This window comes from Saccopteryx leptura, chromosome 11, assembly GCF_036850995.1.
Source record: "Saccopteryx leptura isolate mSacLep1 chromosome 11, mSacLep1_pri_phased_curated, whole genome shotgun sequence".
NCBI lineage: Eukaryota > Metazoa > Chordata > Mammalia > Chiroptera > Emballonuridae > Saccopteryx > Saccopteryx leptura.
In genome coordinates, this window is record NC_089513.1 from 22,447,698 (window position 1) to 22,465,807 (window position 18,110).

Sequence of the window (18,110 nt, forward strand, 5' to 3'; positions counted from 1 at the left end):
TTCATGGAAATTTCCACTTATGAAATCATCAGACTCCTGACATTTCTATTTCTAGGCTCTGACTGTTTAAACAAGACGCAGACGTGCTCTTCCCTTCTCTAGGAGGCTCTCTTTCCTTGACTCTTGGCTCAGATTAAAACCTTTCACCTGTCCCTTACTTTCTAAGTCTTTTTCTCTTTCAGTTTTCTTGGCCTCTATAGTGAGATGGTGGGCTTTTTATATTGTAATTTTATGATTCTATAATTTATTTATCATGCATTATTGTGCCTCTAAACAATATGAGTGCTTTTGCAAGTGGGGGCACTTTATAAATAAATGATCATATTTATTGTTATTAATAAAGAAGCAGCCCGCAATGCTCCAGGAGCCCCAGTCCGCCTCTGTAAATTTGTGAATTGAGTATCAGATCTTACCCGGCTCACTATGGCTGCCAATTCTCTCATCTCACTGTTCATGCCAATAAATGCACTCAGAGGTTTCAGCAATCGTTCCTGACGATGAGAACAGAAAGCCTCATGTTATCATTATTGCTTCGTAATTTAGGAAGAAAAAGAGGGCATGGACCATAGCGACACAAATGATGGCAGGTTGCTGTGACCTTCTACCCAATCTCAAGGTTTCTCTGGACTCAGATTTATATTTCTAAAGTTCTAGATTTTGGCAGTTTACAAAATGAATGTCACATGTTAACCACTTACTGAGGGGTCTGGGTTACATTCGAAGCTGTTCAAGCCAAGGTCACTGGTTGCTCCTTTGATAGCATCTGTGAGCAGCCCTCGGAAGTCAATGATCGGGCGCTGAAAGGGAGCAATGGTTATTTACAGCACTGAAACTTGAGGGAAGACTATCCTTAATAGCTCGGCTTCATTAAACTAGGACACATTTATGTTCCTTGGTGTGTAGGGCAAACTTAAAGTGAAGCTTTAAAAAGAACCTGCACTCATAATGAACAAGGTAATTTCCTGACTGGGGCACTCTAGAAAAAAGAAAAAACAAGTTGTAAATAAATTCTTCAGAATGAAGTTGGTTTGAATAGAAATTCGCAGTGTTTTTCAGTTCCTGACACATACCATGTGCTTCCTTACTGTCTGTTTCCCCTGTACTCTCCTCCCTTTGAAACATTCCGCACTCAGGAAGAACCCATTGGCACAATATTACCTTGTGTTAATTTCAGGTGTACACCACAGTGGTTAGACAGTCATATACTTTACAAAGTGTTCCTTTTCAGTAATCACCTGGCATCATACATTGTTGTTACAATATTATTGACTACATTTCCTGTTCTGTATTTTACATACCCATGATTATTTTGTAATTACCAATCTGTACTTTTGATTATTTCCAATTCTTAAAGCACTTCTGCTAGTCAGGCATAGTGTCCTAGTTTCACAGATGTGGAAGTAAGGCCAGGGAAGTTAAGTGATTTTCCCAGGGCCACACAGCTAACAAGTGACTTTTTTTTTTTCTTTTTTTTTTTTAGGGAGAGAAGGGCAGGCACAGACAGACTCCCACATGCACTCCAACAGTGATCCACCTGGAAAGCCCACTAGGGGGTGATGTCTGCCCATCTGGGGTGTTAGTCCATTGCTCAGCAACCGAGCTCTTCTTAGCACCCGAGGCGGAGACCATGGAGCCATCTCAGCACCCAGGGCCAACTCGCTCCAATGGAGCCTTGGCTACAGGAGTGGAAGAGAGAGAGAGAGAGAGAGAGAGAGAGAAGCAAGAGGGGGGAGGGGTGGAGAAGTAGCTGAGTGCTTCTCCTGTGTGCCCTGACTGGGAATCGAACTTGGGACATCCACATGCCAGGCCAACGCTCTACCACTGAGCCAACCGACCAGGGCAACAAGTGACTTCAGGTGAGAATTCAAACCCAAATACATGTCTTTATACTCCTTCCAATGCCACCTTGTCTTCCCTCTAGGAAGAAGGAAAAAGTAAGGATATGTGCAAAAACAAATAACTGTAGCGGGCATTTATTGAGTGTTTGTTATGTGCTGGGCACCGTACTAGGGCCCTCCACTTATTATGACATTTAAAGAATTTCCATTTTACAGAAGAGAGAAATAAGGCTTGGAAAAATTAAACAACTTGCTCAAGGTTACATAGCTGGGAAGGTCTGAGCCGGGGTTTGAACCTTGGCAAGCTGACTCCAAAGCCATTATCTTTAAGAGCAACACACCTAGCCCTGGCCGGTTGGCTCAGTGGTAGAGCGTCGGCCTGGCATGCAGAGGTCTCGGGTTCAATTCCCGGCCAGGGCACACAGGAGAGGCGCCCATCTGCCTCTCCACCCCTCCCCCTCTCCTTCCTCTCTGTCTCTCTCTTCCCCTCCCGCAGCGAGGCTCCATTGGAGCAAAGATGGCCCGGGCGCTGGGGATGGCTCCTTGGCCTCTGCCCCAGGTGTTAGAGTGGCTCTGGTCGCGGCAGAGCGACGCCCCAGAGGGGCAGAGCATCGCCCCATAGTGGGCGTGCCGGGTGGATCCCGGTCGGGCGCATGCGGGAGTCTGTCTGACTGTCTCTCCCCGTTTCCAGCTTCAGAAAAATACAAAATAAATAAATAAATAAATAAATAAATAAATAAATAAAGAGCAACACACCTACTAACTTTGCAAGGGGACTTGGAAATCCTGAAGCTAGAGGCCCTGCTGTGGCGATGAGAGACACATTTTGGAGATCAGCCCACTGACCATACCCGGCTCATTCAGCTGTGAACATTTGAAATGCTAGGGAGAAAAATCATCTACATTTTACCTTAAGGACATTTCTGCTAGGAGAGAATTTATAGCCAGACTCTTTCAAAGGTTAAGTGCTGGGTTAAATAGTCCCTTCCTGATGACCTAATCAGAAACAACCATTCATATGAACTTGAGACAGTCAGGAGAGAAACTAATGCCACAAAACTGCTAGGCACAAAAGTGACTAAAAATATGATAAAAGTAGTAAAGTTGAACAGGGAAATATTTCTCCTGCAAGGCACTGATTCAAATGGTATCATCTCCAGCAATCACTCATATGATTAAGGCCCTTAAAAAGAGCCAGTTCAGGCCATGAGACAGCACCTTGGATTTCCAAGGAGATGCTCCCAGCTTCCCCTCCAAACACATACAACCCAGAGTTGAGTCTGGCTGAGAAGAGTTGGCTGGAAGTGAGCCAGCAGTCCTGGAGTTTGAGAAAATGGTTCATGGTTCACAGGAAATTATGTCCCAGCTAATGGCATACCTCCAAGGAGAAAGGTGATGCCACTAATCAGCAACCGCTGACAGGGCAGAAAAGAATGAGCATGCGGCCACACCTTAAATAATTTAAAAAGTCATGCCAATGTTCATCATTTTAATCACAGAATTTTAAGCTAAAAGGAACATTAGAAGCTTATTTTAAGCCTGGCCAGGCAGTAGTGCAATGGACAAAGCGTCGGACTGGGACGTGGAAGATCCAGGTTCAAAACCCCAAGGTTGCCAGCTTGAGCACTGGGTTGCTGGTTTATGCATGGGATCCTAGTCATGATCCCATGGTTGCTGGCTTGAGCCCAAAGGTTGCTGGCTTGAAGCCCAAGGTCACACTGGCTTGAGTTCAAGGTCGCTGGCTTGAGCAAGGGGTCACTTGCTCTGCTGTAGCCTCACCCTGTCAAAAGCACATTTAAGAAAGCAATCAATGAATAACTAAGGTGCCACAATGAAGAATTGATGCATCTCATCTCTCTGCCTCCCTAACTGTTCTGTCCCTCTATCTCCCTCTCTGTTTCTGTCACCCACACACAAAAAAGCTTATTTTAATGTAAAAAATGACATTTTTATTTATTTATTATTTTACTTTTTTTTTTTTTTTTTGTATTTTTCTGAAGCTGGAAACGGGGAGGCAGTCAGACAGACTCCCGCATGTGCCCGACCGGGATCCACCCGGCATGCCCACCGGGGGGCGATGCTCTGCCCCTCCGGGGCGTCACTCTGTTGCAACCAGAGCCACTCTAGCGCCTGGGGCAGAGACCAAGGAGCCATCCCCAGCGCCCGGGCCATCTTTTGCTCCAGTGGAGCCTCGGCTGCGGGAGGGGAAGAGAGAGACAGAGAGGAAGGAGAGGGGGAGGGGTGGAGAAGCAGATGGGCGCCTCTCCTGTGTGCCCTGGCCAGGAATCGAACCCAGGACTTCCACACGCCAGGCTGACGCTCTACCACTGAGCCAACCGGCCAGGGCCATTTTTATTTTTATTTTCATTTTTAAAAACCAAAAGAAATTTCCACTTTCAGTGTCAGGTTCCTGGGTTTCACTTACTCTGTGTGGGTGGACATGTCCTTCTCCACTGCTCCTGCCAATTCCTGACACATTTAAGCCAAAGTCAGGACCCTCCATGTGAGCGTTATTGACAACCTCCTGAAGAGAGAGAAAGACAGGTAGAAGTCAGCTATGGAAAGCGACGCAGATGCTGGTTGTCACTGCCCATTCCATCATCCCAAATCAAAATTTGGAGATCACTTCTGTAAATGGGGAACCCCACGTATGATTTGGCCACTTCTGTGCAGCCCCAAGATGAAATAATTTAACATCTGCCTGTGCCACATGGAGGCAGCGGGTCTTGGAAGCCGTGGGGTCTCAGTAGCGTTTCCAATGGAAGACATGGTTGTGCCTCAACTCATCCCCACTTACTGGTTGTCTTTTCCCTGTGACCAGAGGTGTTTGTGACCAGGGGTGGCTGAGTGTGGGGAGGCAGCAGTCAGCCAGCTCCTGTGGGATTCATCCCGCTGCCCCTCCCCCTCCCTTCTGCCTGGGTCAGACTGCAAGGCCAGGTACTCCGTCCACCCTCTCTGAGGCTGACAGAGTCCTTTTGACCAACTGAGTTTCATGATTCTTTCTTTCTATCCCACCAGACATATTTGACATTAATTCTATTTCACAATTTCTGTTGGGTCTCTTTCCTGGGAAACCTGGTATGTTTGTCCTAAACCAGGAGGTTCTAGGCATGGATCTCCTGAGTCAGGGGTTGGTGGCTTCACCCGCCTGCTGGACTGTCTCCTTTTGCTTCCCATCTCCTCTCCCAGAAAGTCTGGTGTGGAGGTCTCAGGTGGGGAACAACCGTGTGCACTTGGAAAAACCTAACAGGAGACTCTGAGGTTCAGCCACACCCAAGACTACCCCTGGCCTCTATTTAGGAACCCAGAGATGTGCTTCAGGACAGGAAGGCCCGCCCACTACAGTCACCTCAAGTGGAGCGCTTGAGCTCGGCAGGCTCCAGGCCCCCCAGCTCTGCCTGGGCCCCGGGCCCACCCCTCGGGGCCTGTCACCCAGTGCTCAGACCCCGGGAAAGGCTGGGGCAAGAAGGAGCCCTCCCACTCACATTTAGAAACAGTAGGAAGACTAGGGATTTGTTTGTGGCTTTAATCTGGCGAATTGGAAGAAAATCTACAATTTAACGAAATCATACAGCAGTTTAAAAAACATAGGTCCTCAAAAAAATAAATAAATGTGACTATTTTCTTGGGGCTACTTCTCAGTCACCTGCGATGTTACTGACACCAAGCAAAGCCATCCTGACCTGTTTAGGATGTTCCTTATGGAGAGGTTTTGCTTCCCCTGGCTTCCCCGCCATGACTTTGGACCATGGCCTCTGCTGACTGATCTTGGGAAGATTTTGACAACTGTCACTCATCATCCTAGGGGAAGAAACAAAGACCTTGAAAAAAATTATTCTAACCACTTAGTTTGAGGTAACTAAACGACTTGTAGAGCACACCTTCTTGAGACACAGTTAGGTGCACCACCCCCCAGCATGTCCACTCAAGCCCTGACTCACTCAGTCTACCTATTGGGATCTTCAAGACTGGGCTGAAGGGCCCAGCTCCTCCTGGAGGCACACCATTCACGCGCTTCATTTCCCCTTTGTGTCCCTTGGTTCTAGTTCTGTAAATAGCTTTATTTTCCCAAGAACACATTGCTTTACAAACATCCTTCCATTGTTTCTTTCCACATTTTTGAAAGAGCAGCACTCAGACCAGAATAGTACAGGGGATGAAGGAATCCTCTACTCAAATTAGCAAGCATTGACCTGTGGTGGCACAGTGGATGGAGCTTCAAGCTGGAATCCTGAGGTTGCTAGTTCAAATCTGTGGGCTTGCCCAGTTAAGGCACACACAACAAACAATCAATGAACAACTAAAGTGAGGCAACTATAAAGTGATACTTCTTGCTCCCCTCCACCTCTCTCTTTCTTCTCTCTCTCTGTAAATCAGTAAATAAAGTCTTTTTAAAAAAAATTAACAAGCATTAGGAAGCCTAGGGTTTTGTCCATGGTTTCAACCCAGTGTTCTGGGTGTACTCTGCCTATTTAAAATACCTCCCATCATGCTGTGTACAATAAACGTCAAAAGGGACTCATGGAAGGAAAGTGACCTTACCTCATCTCTGTTGTCACAGATCCTTCATATTTGTAAAACAAATTTTCATCAGAATTGTGTAGTACTCTGTCTATTTAAAATACCTCCCATCATGCTGTGTACAATGAACGTCAAAAGGGACTCATGGAAGGAAAGTGACCTTACCTCATCTCTGTTGTCACAGATCCTTCATATTTGTAAAACAAATTTTCATCAGAATTGTGTACTTTAGGCAAAACAAATTGATGGGGCTGGAAACCAGAAGAGTGGCTAGCTGAGGTGGAGATGGGAGGTGCTGACTGGGAAGGGAGCCCGCTGGTAGGCAGCCAGTGGTGGTACTTATGAGTATATATGCATTTGACTCTATCTACCTTATACATCAATACAGAGGTAAAATACACTGCTCAAGTAAGTTAGGGGATATTTCAAAATGAATATGAAGCGATAAAAAAAAGAACCACTTGATTTTTTTATTAAACAAGAACATCATAAAAGCAAACAAGTCAAAGAAAGTTGTTCTATTATGCAAATGAGATGTAAAACCAACTTTTATTTCCTTGGTGAAAATGCACTACACAAAAGGCTAAAAGCACTGGAGTATCTGCACGTTCCCTGATCCCTTCATTTTTGTGAGCGGTGTGTATTTTTTCCCCTAATCCTCATAGTTAGATGTAAAATTCAGTATTGAGTAGTTTTAGCTGAAACCCAGAGAGGGGCAGGATTTGCTTGGGGGCAGAACACGCATGCCCACATCATCAGTTGTTCAGCTTTCTCCATTCTCTTGCCCTTACACGTGAGATGCATTTGCAGGGGGTAGTTCTAGAAGATTTTCTCTCCTTGTGCTAAAGGGTCTCAGAGAGCTGCCATTCAACTCCATTTCTTGTGAGAAATAAAAAGTTCTTTATGTCCAATATATATGCATAGCCATTTAGCCAGCAAGACCACCTACGGCCCTACGCCAGCAATACCACCAGTGTCCACACCAGTGTTGAGCCCATTAGGGTACATGTCATGAGAGGTGAACAGCTGTCTGTTTATCAGGGCATCTGTTTTTCATCTGTAAATTAGAAATAAGAGTGTCTGTCCCTCAGGTCTTTTGCTGGCACAATAAAATATCTGTGAAATGAATACCAAGCACTTTATAAGTGCAAACCCTTGCAAACAGCATTGATTTAAATGAAGTAAAGCTAGAAAGATGATAGATAGGTAGGTAGATAGATAGATAAATAGATAGATGATAGATCTATAGAGAGAGTTAAATTTGCCTCCATGCCCTATGAGGCTGTCAGGGAACCTGGAGTCTGTTTTCCCAGCTGTGATTTCCCACTGGGGGCAACTGATACACAGATTAGTGTTAACATGACCAAACACAAGTGCACTAATGTGCAAAGCAACGCAATTTATTTCCAATTAGCTCCAACGATTATAAAATTCTTTCTATTAGGGAACCAGATTCACTGTGCTTTAACTGTAGTCACTAGTCCTAAGTGTGTCCTGTGTAACTTTGCAAAGAAGGTCCAATTCCTCTTTACAGAGTGAAAACAGCTACTGCATTGTTCTAGGGACTACCCTCACCCCGTCTCCTGTTCTTTCAAGCTAAGTGTCTCCAGTTTGATCATTCTTAAGGTCCTCCAGCTCCTACATTCTGACTCATCCTGACACCTCCCCTTTATCCACTGTCTTCTGACCAGGATGGAGCCACCGCCTACTTTCTGGACTAGTTCTATCAGTGAGACCCGAGACCCCATTAGCAACCACACCACACCACTGATTCACGCTGCACCTGCAGTCTGCTGAGATTCCTAGTCTCTGATTCTGTGACAGGGAGATATTAGCTATGGATCTTTGGTTAGAGCTTAAACCATATTTCATTAAATTGCATCTTTTTATTTTGGGCCCATCTCCCAAACTGTCAGGATCTTTTGACATCCTAATTCTGTCATCCGTCACATTAAAGAACCTTTCCTCCTCTGAGTCAGCTGTGCTCTCTGGCGCGAGATGCAAGAATTGGGAAAAGGCACTGTCATTTGTTAATAGCCAGTCTCACGACACAACCTCTCATTTCAGTAACTATCTTTGAGTATGAACTTGTAAACAAACACCATTCGTTATTTTCCTTGTTAGCCTTCCTGACAGCAGCTGTTTGCTTTCCAACCCTCATGCTTGCTGGCATGAATATCTACTCAGAGAAGAGCTGAAGGAAACCCAAGCCCTCATGCTCTAAAGGAAGCAAAGTGCTCCAATGACATTTGCTCACAGACTGCTCTGCCAGGTAAGGAACATGGAGCAACTTCCAAACATGAATGAGTGGCTGAAAAATAATCGGAATTCAAATGTGTTCCCAAAGCTGGCCTCTTAAAATGCTCCTCACTGGTTTTATTCACAAGTAGTTATTTATTACCAGAGTCTGACTAGCTTTATAAAAACTGTAAATAAAAGAATAACACTTTGGGGCCCTGGCCGGTTGGCTCAGTGGTAGAGCGTTGGCCTGGCATGCAGGAGTCCCAGGTTTGATTCCCAGCCAGGGCACACAGGAGAAGCATCCATCTGCTTCTCCATCCCTCCCCCTCTCCTTCCTCTCTGTCTCTCTCTTCCCCTCTCGCAGCCAAGGCTCCATTGGAGCAAAGTTGGCCGGGGCACTGAGAATGGCTCCATGGCCTCTGCCTCAGGTGCTAGAATGGCTCTGGTTGCAACAGAGCAACGCTCCAGATGGGCAGAGCATCGCCCCCTGGTGGGCGTGCCAGGTGGATCCTGGTCGGGCACATGAGGGAGTCTGTCTGACTGCCTCCCTGTTTCCAACTTCAGAAAAATACAAAAAAAAAAAAAAAAAAGAATAACACTTTGGTCAAAATAATAAAACTGTTCCTAAAGAACAGTGCAAAGGAAAGATAGCCACGGGCAGAGGATTACTGTGCATATTACCTTGAAGCATACAGAGGCTTCGCTGCCATTTTATAAGTGATGTCAAGCAGCCCCGTGAGGTGTCTGACCCCTTGTTCTTAGGCTGTGGACCAGGGACTGGAGTCCCAAGAGCAGGGAACTTAGTGGGCCATAAGGAGCTCACTTTTGAAGCCTAATGAGTTACTTCTGATTATAATCTAATTCTTCTTTAATTGCATTCTAAGATATAAAGAAATTTTCTTCAATGAATAAATGGTTGTGGAGCCCTTACTGGAACCCCATTTCAACCCTCTCCTAAGGATTGGGCCTTATTATAATACTAAAAATCTCCAGGCCTTCATGCCCCAAAGCTGTGCCATCCTTGGCAGCGCTGCCTTGCACTCCTGGCCATTTCTGAACAGGTTCTGACAATGGTTGCAGGTTGGGAGAGGGAAGAGGGAATATGGCAGAGGACGCTGAGTGGTAGCACCTTGTGGCTCCCCAGAATGGTCAAAAGACGGAGGGCCTCCATCAGATGCTGCAAGTCTCAAATGAGATTTGAGTTTGAGAAGCTGAAGAAAGAAAGATGTGTGTCAGAAAAGGAGGAGAAAGAACAAACCTGAATATCTTCAGACAGGTCAGAACATGAGTGTCAACAAAAAAATCATGTATGATTTAAAAAGGGGAGATAATATATCTCGGGTGCTCAGTGTATGCTAGGAATGCACTGTATGTCAGAAAGGTGCTCCTAGCTTGTCAGAAGCAGAGCCCAGAATTGAACCCAGGTCATTTAATCTCTGAAGTACATCCAGAAGTACATCCATTTCATAGCACACAGCCTAGAAAGACAGAGCACCAGTGAATGCAACTATTTGCAGGAAAACCAGGAGAACTGACAGATATTGGCCCATGTCCTGGACCTCTGTAAGGAGAGGAGAATGCATGGCTAAGCCCACTAAAGTCATATGGCCACAGCCTGGTAGAGAGTCATGGAGCTGCTCTGGAGAATCTTCTGCAAAGGGTCCCACAAACTCCTAGAGTTGAGTTGATCAAGATGAATTACCCTTCACTTTACCTTTTGGCCTTCCCTCCACTTCTTGGTGGAAAATTGTTTTCTGCTGTGGCAAAACAGATATTGGGAGGAAAGGAAAGAATTTAATTTTTAAGAGAAAGTGACTTTTTCAGGTATGCTTTTCCTTTTACATTGTTTTTGAATTTGTGCTATAGCCTTTTGGAATTTAAAGACTTTAAGCTACTTTTATCAGAGAGACATGAAATTACCAGTGAAGAGAAAGCAGTACAGGCTTCTCAAACATTTTCACATAGAGAAAGACCCCCAAAGTCCCCAGATATTAAACCAGTTGGAGACCATGGACCTAGTGAGAATTCCAATATGGGCTAGCTTTATAGTTACCATTTCATTAGGTTTTCATGAACTTGACAGCATTTTGCTGTGGTCTGTGGGACACGAGGACAAGTCCATTGAGTCTGGCAGGGAACACTTACCAGTCATACTCTTCCAGTTTACCTTCATAAAGACAGTGTCCATATTCCTGGAGAATGTGTTTCCAAGCTAGATTAGAACTAGCAATTCAGAAATCAGATCATGTCGATGATAGTTCTGGTGACCCAGTGGTTAGGACTCAGTGCTTTCTCTGCCAAGACCCAGGTCCATCAGCCAAGGACTCTAAGCTCTGAGTCCTGCACTGGAAAGGAGCTCAGATAGAACTCCTCTCTCTCAGACCCCTTCCAGTTCTGAGATTCAGCCCTGGCTATTTTTAATTGACACTCCTTTTGGTTTCCTGGTCCCCACATGAAATGTTAACATCTGTGGCTTAACAAGTGCCTTGTAAACAGGACAATGATCTCCCTTGGTTTATAATTACTTCCCCCACTTACAGACTTCTAAGTCAATGTCACTGCAAAACACAGGGCCCTCAGTTTAGATCTTTCCTCCAGCCAGCCTCCTTGACTGCTAACCTATACTGGGTCTTTGCAAAATATTGATCATTATCTGGATTGATGGCTTTCAAAAGCATTTCATTATCTATACATGAGCTATTAGCTTTCCCAATACTCATTTTCATGTTATTTTCAAGATAGGTAATAGGTCTTCCTACCAAGAAAAGAGTCTTCTGTCATTTATCCTCTTCTAACAGCTCTTTCCATCTCTAAAGAAATCAAAGTAATGTTGGTCTTCTAAAAAGTAGCTGTAAAGATTATGATTGTCTAACCACTATGCTGTATACCTGAAACCAATACAAAATAATATTGACTGCAAACTGGAATTGAAAAAAAAAAAAAAAAACAGGCACCTGTGACTCACTGGGGTTTGCTTTCATTGTCTTAAGAAACATGTTTCTCAAATAAATGCCAACACAACGAAAGGAATGTCCTTGTCTAGAGGAGCAAATGTAAACTGTCTGCACTGAATCTAAGAGAAGCTACAGGACCTTTTCGGTCCATTCTTTCAGTATTGTGTGAGGGGCACCCTCTCTCTGGGAATAAAATGAGGAAGAACTGCTAATCTTAAAAATGAGATAAAGTTTTACTTCTAGAAAAGAGCCATGTACCTGTGTCTGGTGCCTTTTTGACAATTTTAGGGTATTTCTGAAATTTTATAAAATAATAGCTCTCATATTCCATCAAAATAGTTTCAAGATCAATGTTGTCACAAACTTCAAAGCGTCGTAACCCCAGTTTAGTTTCTTGCTCCAAAGCAGTGGCTGCATCGATATATCTGGCCATTTCACAAAAGAAAAACAAGAAGATTAGTTCTGGGTAGAAAGAGTAAAAGCAAACAGGCATTAAAAGTCCAGGGTCTTCATTATCTAAAATGTTTCTGGAAGTACTTAGTCAAATAAGTAAGTCAACTAAGAAAATGTCTTGTGATTTACTTTTATTTGTTTGTAGCCAAAAGTGGGTATTTTCCCAACATGATTACCTCTTTATTCATTTTAAGTAACATTTGGCAATTTATAAAACCCAAAATCAGCCCCAACAGACAAGATTTGCTATCCTTGAGGCAATTCAAAGGAATTCTTTTATGAATTCAGTGCTTTTATGTCATGAGGTCCAAAGGAAATGCCAGTGATATATGTTGATCAACATTATCAAGGAAATTTAGTATAAGAAGACGTCATCCCACTAGATGTATTATTTCTGGTAATTTTTTCATCATTACACATTACAACTTCTGGGTTTAAGTAGCATCTTCCCCATGGGTTCTTCACTGTCATTTTTAACCTGTTTAGTTGTAAAGCTATCTCACTTAAATGGTCTTAGCAATAAAAATAAGTGCCTTGTCTCACAATCCTCTAAAAGGGAGACTCTCCAGATCTTATTAGTTCTTAGCTTCTTTTTATTTTTATTTATTTATTTATTTATTTATTTTGTATTTTTCTGAAGTTGGAAACGAGGAGGCAGTCAGACAGACTCCCGCATGTGCCTGACAGGGATCCACCCGGCATGCCCACCAGGGGGCGATGCTCTGCCCATCTGGGGCATTGCTCTGTTGCAACCAGAGCCATTCTAGCACCTGAGGCAGAGGCCATAGAGCCATCCTCAGTGCCAGGCCAACTTTGCTCCAATGGAGCCTTGGCTGCGGGAGGGGAAGAGAGAGACAGAGAGGAAGGAGAGGGGGAGGGGTGCAGAAGCAGATGGGCACTTCTCCTGTGTGCCCTGGCCGGGAATTGAACCAGAGACTCCTGCATGCCAGGGCGACACTCTACCACTGAGCCAACCGGCCAGGGTCCTTAACTTCTTTTTAAAAACAAGGACTCTCTCCTAGAAAATATGCATATATGCACAAATTAGCATACAGTTCAGAGATTTATCCAAGGACCTCAGATTAAGAATTCCTGCTACAGCCTGACCAGGTGGTAGCACAGTGGATAGAGCATTGGACTGGGACACAAGATACAGGTTTAAAACCCCGAGGTCTCCAGCTTGAACACGGGTTCATCCAGCTTGAGTGCTGGGTTGCTGGCTTGAGCGTGGGAGCATAGACATGACACCATGGTCGCTGGCTTGAGCCCAAGGTCACTGGCTTGAGCAAGAGGTCACTCACTCTGCTGGAGCTCCCCCCACCCAGTCAAGGCACATATGAGAAAGCAATCAATGAAAAACTAAGAAGCCTCAATGAAGAATTGATGCTTCTCATCTCTCTCCCTTCCTGTCTGTCTGTCCCTACCTGTCTCTCTCACTATCTCTCTCTTTCTCTGTCAAAAAAAAAAAAAAAAGAATAAACTCTGTGTTTCAAGTACACACAACTGTAAACGCACTTTTGCCTCACCCTGTATGTCTAAGTCTTTGTGTCAACTTAAAATTTTGTTTACTGAGAAGTGGACTCCCTGGTCATATGCTAGGTGTATGCTTAACTTTTAAAGAAATTATCCAGTTGTTTTTCAAAGTGGTTATACTTTTATATTTCTACTAGCAGTGAATTACAGTTGCTCATAAATCTGTTTTCAGATGTGTGGAAAAAAGAAAAAAAAGAATTCCTGCTACAGATTAACGTTCTTTCTGTTTGACTTGAATCTGGAAAAGAGAAAACTTTTTTTTGTGTGTGTGCTTTTTTGTATTTTTCTGAATTGAGAAGCAGAGAGGCAGAGAGACAGACTCCCAAATGCGCCCCACTGGGATCCACCTGGCATGCCCACTAGGGGGCGATGCTCTGCCCATCTGAGCCATTGCTCCGTTGCAACTGGAGACATTCTAGTGCTTGAGGCAGAGGCCATGGAGCCGTCCTCAGTGACAGGGCCAACTTTTGCTTCAATGGAGCCTTGGCTGCGGGAGGGGAAGAGAGAGAGAAAAGAGAGGGGGAAGGGAGGAGAAGCAGATAGGTGCTTCTCTTATGTGCTCTGACCAGGAATCAAACCCAGGACATCCACATGCTAGGCTGACACTCTAACACTGAGACAACTGGCCAGGGCTGAGAAAACTTTTTAAATCATGCTTTCTTCCCTGCCCTAGATTCAGGCCAATTACAAGGCTGAAGTTTCTTAAAGGAGGTTGCCATGATTATTTCCATTGACCTTGCTAATTTTAAAGAACGTGCAAACATCAACTGGCTGTAATCGGTCAGCTTCCATACCTACTGATGGCTCACCAGGCTTCTGCATTATGTCCCCGTTTTACAGAGAGAAAAACTAAATCCATTTATAACTAATAATATTTGTTTAGTTTATAGTAACATATGTTAATTTAAGAATGAAAAACTAGAAAATACAAATGTCAAAAGAATATTCTATCACTCAGAGATAATGACTGTTAACATTTTCTTTATACTTCCAAACATTTTTAATGACTAAATACACATATATTTACTTATATGCACTTATAAAGCAAGGGAAAAAAGATGAAAACATATATTATAGATTGCTTAGTCTTTTTTTTTTTTTTTTTTTTTATAGACACAGAGAGAGAGTCATAGAGAGGGACAGACAGACAGGAACGGAGAGATGAGAAGCATCAATCATCAGCTTCTCGTTGTGCATTGCGACACCTTAGTTGTTCATTGATTGCTTTCTCGTATGTGCCTTGACGGTGGGGGCTACAGGAGACTGAGTAACCCCTTGCTCGAGCCAGTGACCTTGGGTCCAAGCTGGTGAGCTTTTGCTCAAACTAGATGGCCTGTGCCCAAGCTGGCAACCTCGGGGTCTCGAACCTGGGTCCTCGGCATCCCAGTCCAATGCTCTAGCCACTGCGCCACTGCCTGGTCAGGCCCAATTGCTTATTGTCTTTACTGACATTGTAGTATGTTCTAAACTCTTTCCAGGATCATAAGGTTTTGACTTCAAAAAAATTATATAGATGACAGCGAGTACCATGTTTCCTAATTAATAGATCAAGGGAACAAAATTGCTTCACTGTGTTTCTGTTACACTATTTGAGCTTTTATGAGGTCTGAACTTGATAGGGTTGACAGAATCCATTAGAGGTTCTTAACTACTAGAGTGACAGGACAGGACAACAGGAAGAGGGGTGAATAGTAATGAGCAAGACACAGCAGGAGAGATGGGGGGGGGTTGTTATGGGCACCAAGTCCCCATTGTGATGTGTGTGTCATGTGCTACAAGAGCCTGTACCCATGACCCTCCACTGTCTGATCTCACCATTTCTCCCTCATGTATTCAAACTCTGGTTTTTCTGTTTCCCTATCTGTTTCAATTATGCCATGCCCCTTCTTCCTCTGTGCCCCTGCCTAGAATGTCCTTGTCCATCACATCTGTCTATTGTTCACATCTTTCATTGTATGTCACCTGTAATTGAAAAATAAAAAAATATTTTAAAAAAAGACCAGCTCTCACCATCTTCTCTACAAAGCTTTCTCTGATGTATTTCAATCCACGGTAATCTATCCTCTTTGCTGAATTCTTAGTATTTTGTTAAAGGCAGGTCTACTTTTCTGACACTGATATATCCTTAAAAGTACCTACACTGTAGTTCACTTTTCATCTTGATAATCCACTCACAAATCCTTTTCTCAGCAGGTCTCAGGGAAAATGATCAACTCTAAGTAGAATTTTCATTGATTCGAGATGCAAGTGGCCATCTCATGGCAGAAAGGGGAAATGCATGCTTTGTTAATACACAGTCAAGTCTTCAGGCCATAGCAGGTAGGTGGCCAAGGTGCCTCGCCCTGCCAGCTACAGGATGAGCTTTGCACAGAAAAGAGCTGCGCACAGGTCATTCAGGCAAATGCAGTATTTTTAATGAAGCATTAAAAGTGTTGTTTCTGTGTACATAGGCAGCAGTGGGGACTCCGAGAAGTTCACTTGAATGGCCTATGCTAGCTTCAAACCTGACCGGGAAAAAGTGTATATCACGTAAACCGGGTAGCTTTGTTAATAAAATTTTCAAGTGCATAATGAGGAAAATATTTAGGCAAATGAGGCAACAAAAGTCTAAGTTACTGGGGATGGGGCAGCGACAGGTAGATCACAGGAGATTTTTAAGGCAGTGAAGCTATTCTGTAGGATTCTCTAGTGGCAGATATGTGACATTATGCATTTGTCAAAACCGACAGAATTTTATAGCGCCAGAGCAAACCCTGATGTAAACTACGGATTTAGCTAATAATAACATACCAATCTACAGCACTGGCTCATCAATTGTAGCAAACGTACCACACGAATGCAAGGTGCTCATAATAGGAGAGACTGGGTGAGGCGGGGGCGAGGGGGGGGCAGCATGCGGGTACTCTCTGTACTTTCGGCTCAAGTTTTCTGTAAATATTAAACCGCTCCAAAAAGTAAAGTCTATTACTTGTATCTGGGAAAGGAGAGGTCAGAAAAAGAGAGGAATTATCTCTGTAAACACTTGTAATGTAACATACCCTTCTTCAGTTAAATAATGCAAAATCAAAATAAGAAGGTTTTTTCGTCGTGCTTCTGCCCTCTTCTCGCACTGTGAACAAGAAGGAAAATTTAGATGAGAGGACAGTGAGATATAGCACTCCTTTTAGAGAACGATATCCTGGAAGGTGAAGGTGCTCTGTGAAAACCCAGAAGCATGGCTTGAAGGCTGGAAGGTGATTGGACGTTTCTCAGGATATAAAGTTGTTTCCATTGTTCTTTTCCTACTAGCGCTGAATAGTAAACCGAAGGTACCCTGATTAATATTCATAAAATACTTCCCCTATTTGAAAATAACTTACCTAACATCTTTTTCTAAGAAGAACACAGATAAGAACTGAATAAAAGCAAAAAAGGCCCCTGAGTGATCCAAATTATGTCATAAAATCTATGGACAAACATACACTCCTAACACATGTAAAAGCTTTTCATGCATTCATCCAAAGCGTTCTAAAAATCAAATAGTACTGTCATTTTTTTCTTTCTATGTTGCTTTTTAAATATATGCTTTTAAAATATATGTAACAAAATTTACTGTTTTAACCACTTTTAAGTGTACAGTTTAGATAATGACATTAAGTACACTCACATTGTTGGGCAACCATCCCTACCATCCATCTTCAAAATGTCTTTTCTTCCCCAAGTAATACTCTGTATTCATTAAACAATAACTGAATCCCTGGAAACCACTGTTCTACTCTCTGTCTTTGTGAATTAGGCTGTTCTAGGTACCTCATATGTGAACTCATAGAGTATTTGCCCTTTTTGTATTCAGCTTATTTCACTAAGTATAATGTCACTGAGGTTTATACATGTTACAGTTGTATCAAAATTTTCTTCCTTTTTAAGGCTGAATAATACCATACTGTATATTTTTAAAGAAAAATTATAATCGCCTGCCCTACTCTACTACCCACTCCACCCTTCAATCCCTAGAGATAACAACTTTAATTACTTTAGCTGTGTCTTCTGTTATTTATCACCATATTTCTAAATATATCACTGTGTTTCATGATATATGAATAGTAGACATTAACTATTTACTTTCTGTTAAGGTAGATGAGGATTGAGCTGTTTTACACACTTCTCATTCTGCCTTCTCCTTACAGTTATATCAATATTCCATGATTGGACTATCATCACCATGTAAATAATGTTCTCTGCTGAGTCAAAAAGTATCATACTATAGTTACGTTTCTATTTCTGTACATTTTTTAAAAATGAATCATTGCTTCCTTTTAAAAATTTGATTACTTTTCTATATACCTATGGCTAAATTTCAAACACCAGCACACCTCTAAAAACCCCCCCTCATATCACATTCCACTTCATCAAATACATCAGGTGATGTGTCAGTTATACTCTCCCCTTCCCTTCCCACTCCCCTCCAGATTGTTGACTCAGGATGGGCGCTCATCAGGGGATTTCTCTTTGAACCGTTTCCTGCATTAGATCCCCTAGGAATGGAATCTTCTTCTTTCCTGGTGACTCACTTGGTTTAGGAGCACACATC

General features: G+C 43.2%; 1 protein-coding gene across 2 annotated transcripts in view; it reads right to left on the bottom strand.

Moving 5' to 3' along the window:
* Positions 1–18,110, bottom strand: part of KATNAL2 (katanin catalytic subunit A1 like 2) — a 90,864-nt gene that overhangs the window by 30,417 nt on the left and 42,337 nt on the right. The window contains exons 2-8 of one of the 2 annotated variants that reach the window (XM_066352598.1): positions 16,579–16,649; positions 11,813–11,979; positions 10,315–10,357; positions 5,522–5,639; positions 4,264–4,362; positions 699–797; positions 414–491 (exon numbers count right to left, since the gene is read on the bottom strand). In XM_066352598.1, coding sequence (XP_066208695.1) covers positions 414–491; positions 699–797; positions 4,264–4,362; positions 5,522–5,639; positions 10,315–10,357; positions 11,813–11,979; positions 16,579–16,649 — 675 coding nt within the window. The remainder of the gene's footprint in view (positions 1–413; positions 492–698; positions 798–4,263; positions 4,363–5,521; positions 5,640–10,314; positions 10,358–11,812; positions 11,980–16,578; positions 16,650–18,110) is intronic. The other variant, XM_066352599.1, reaches the window with a different exon arrangement.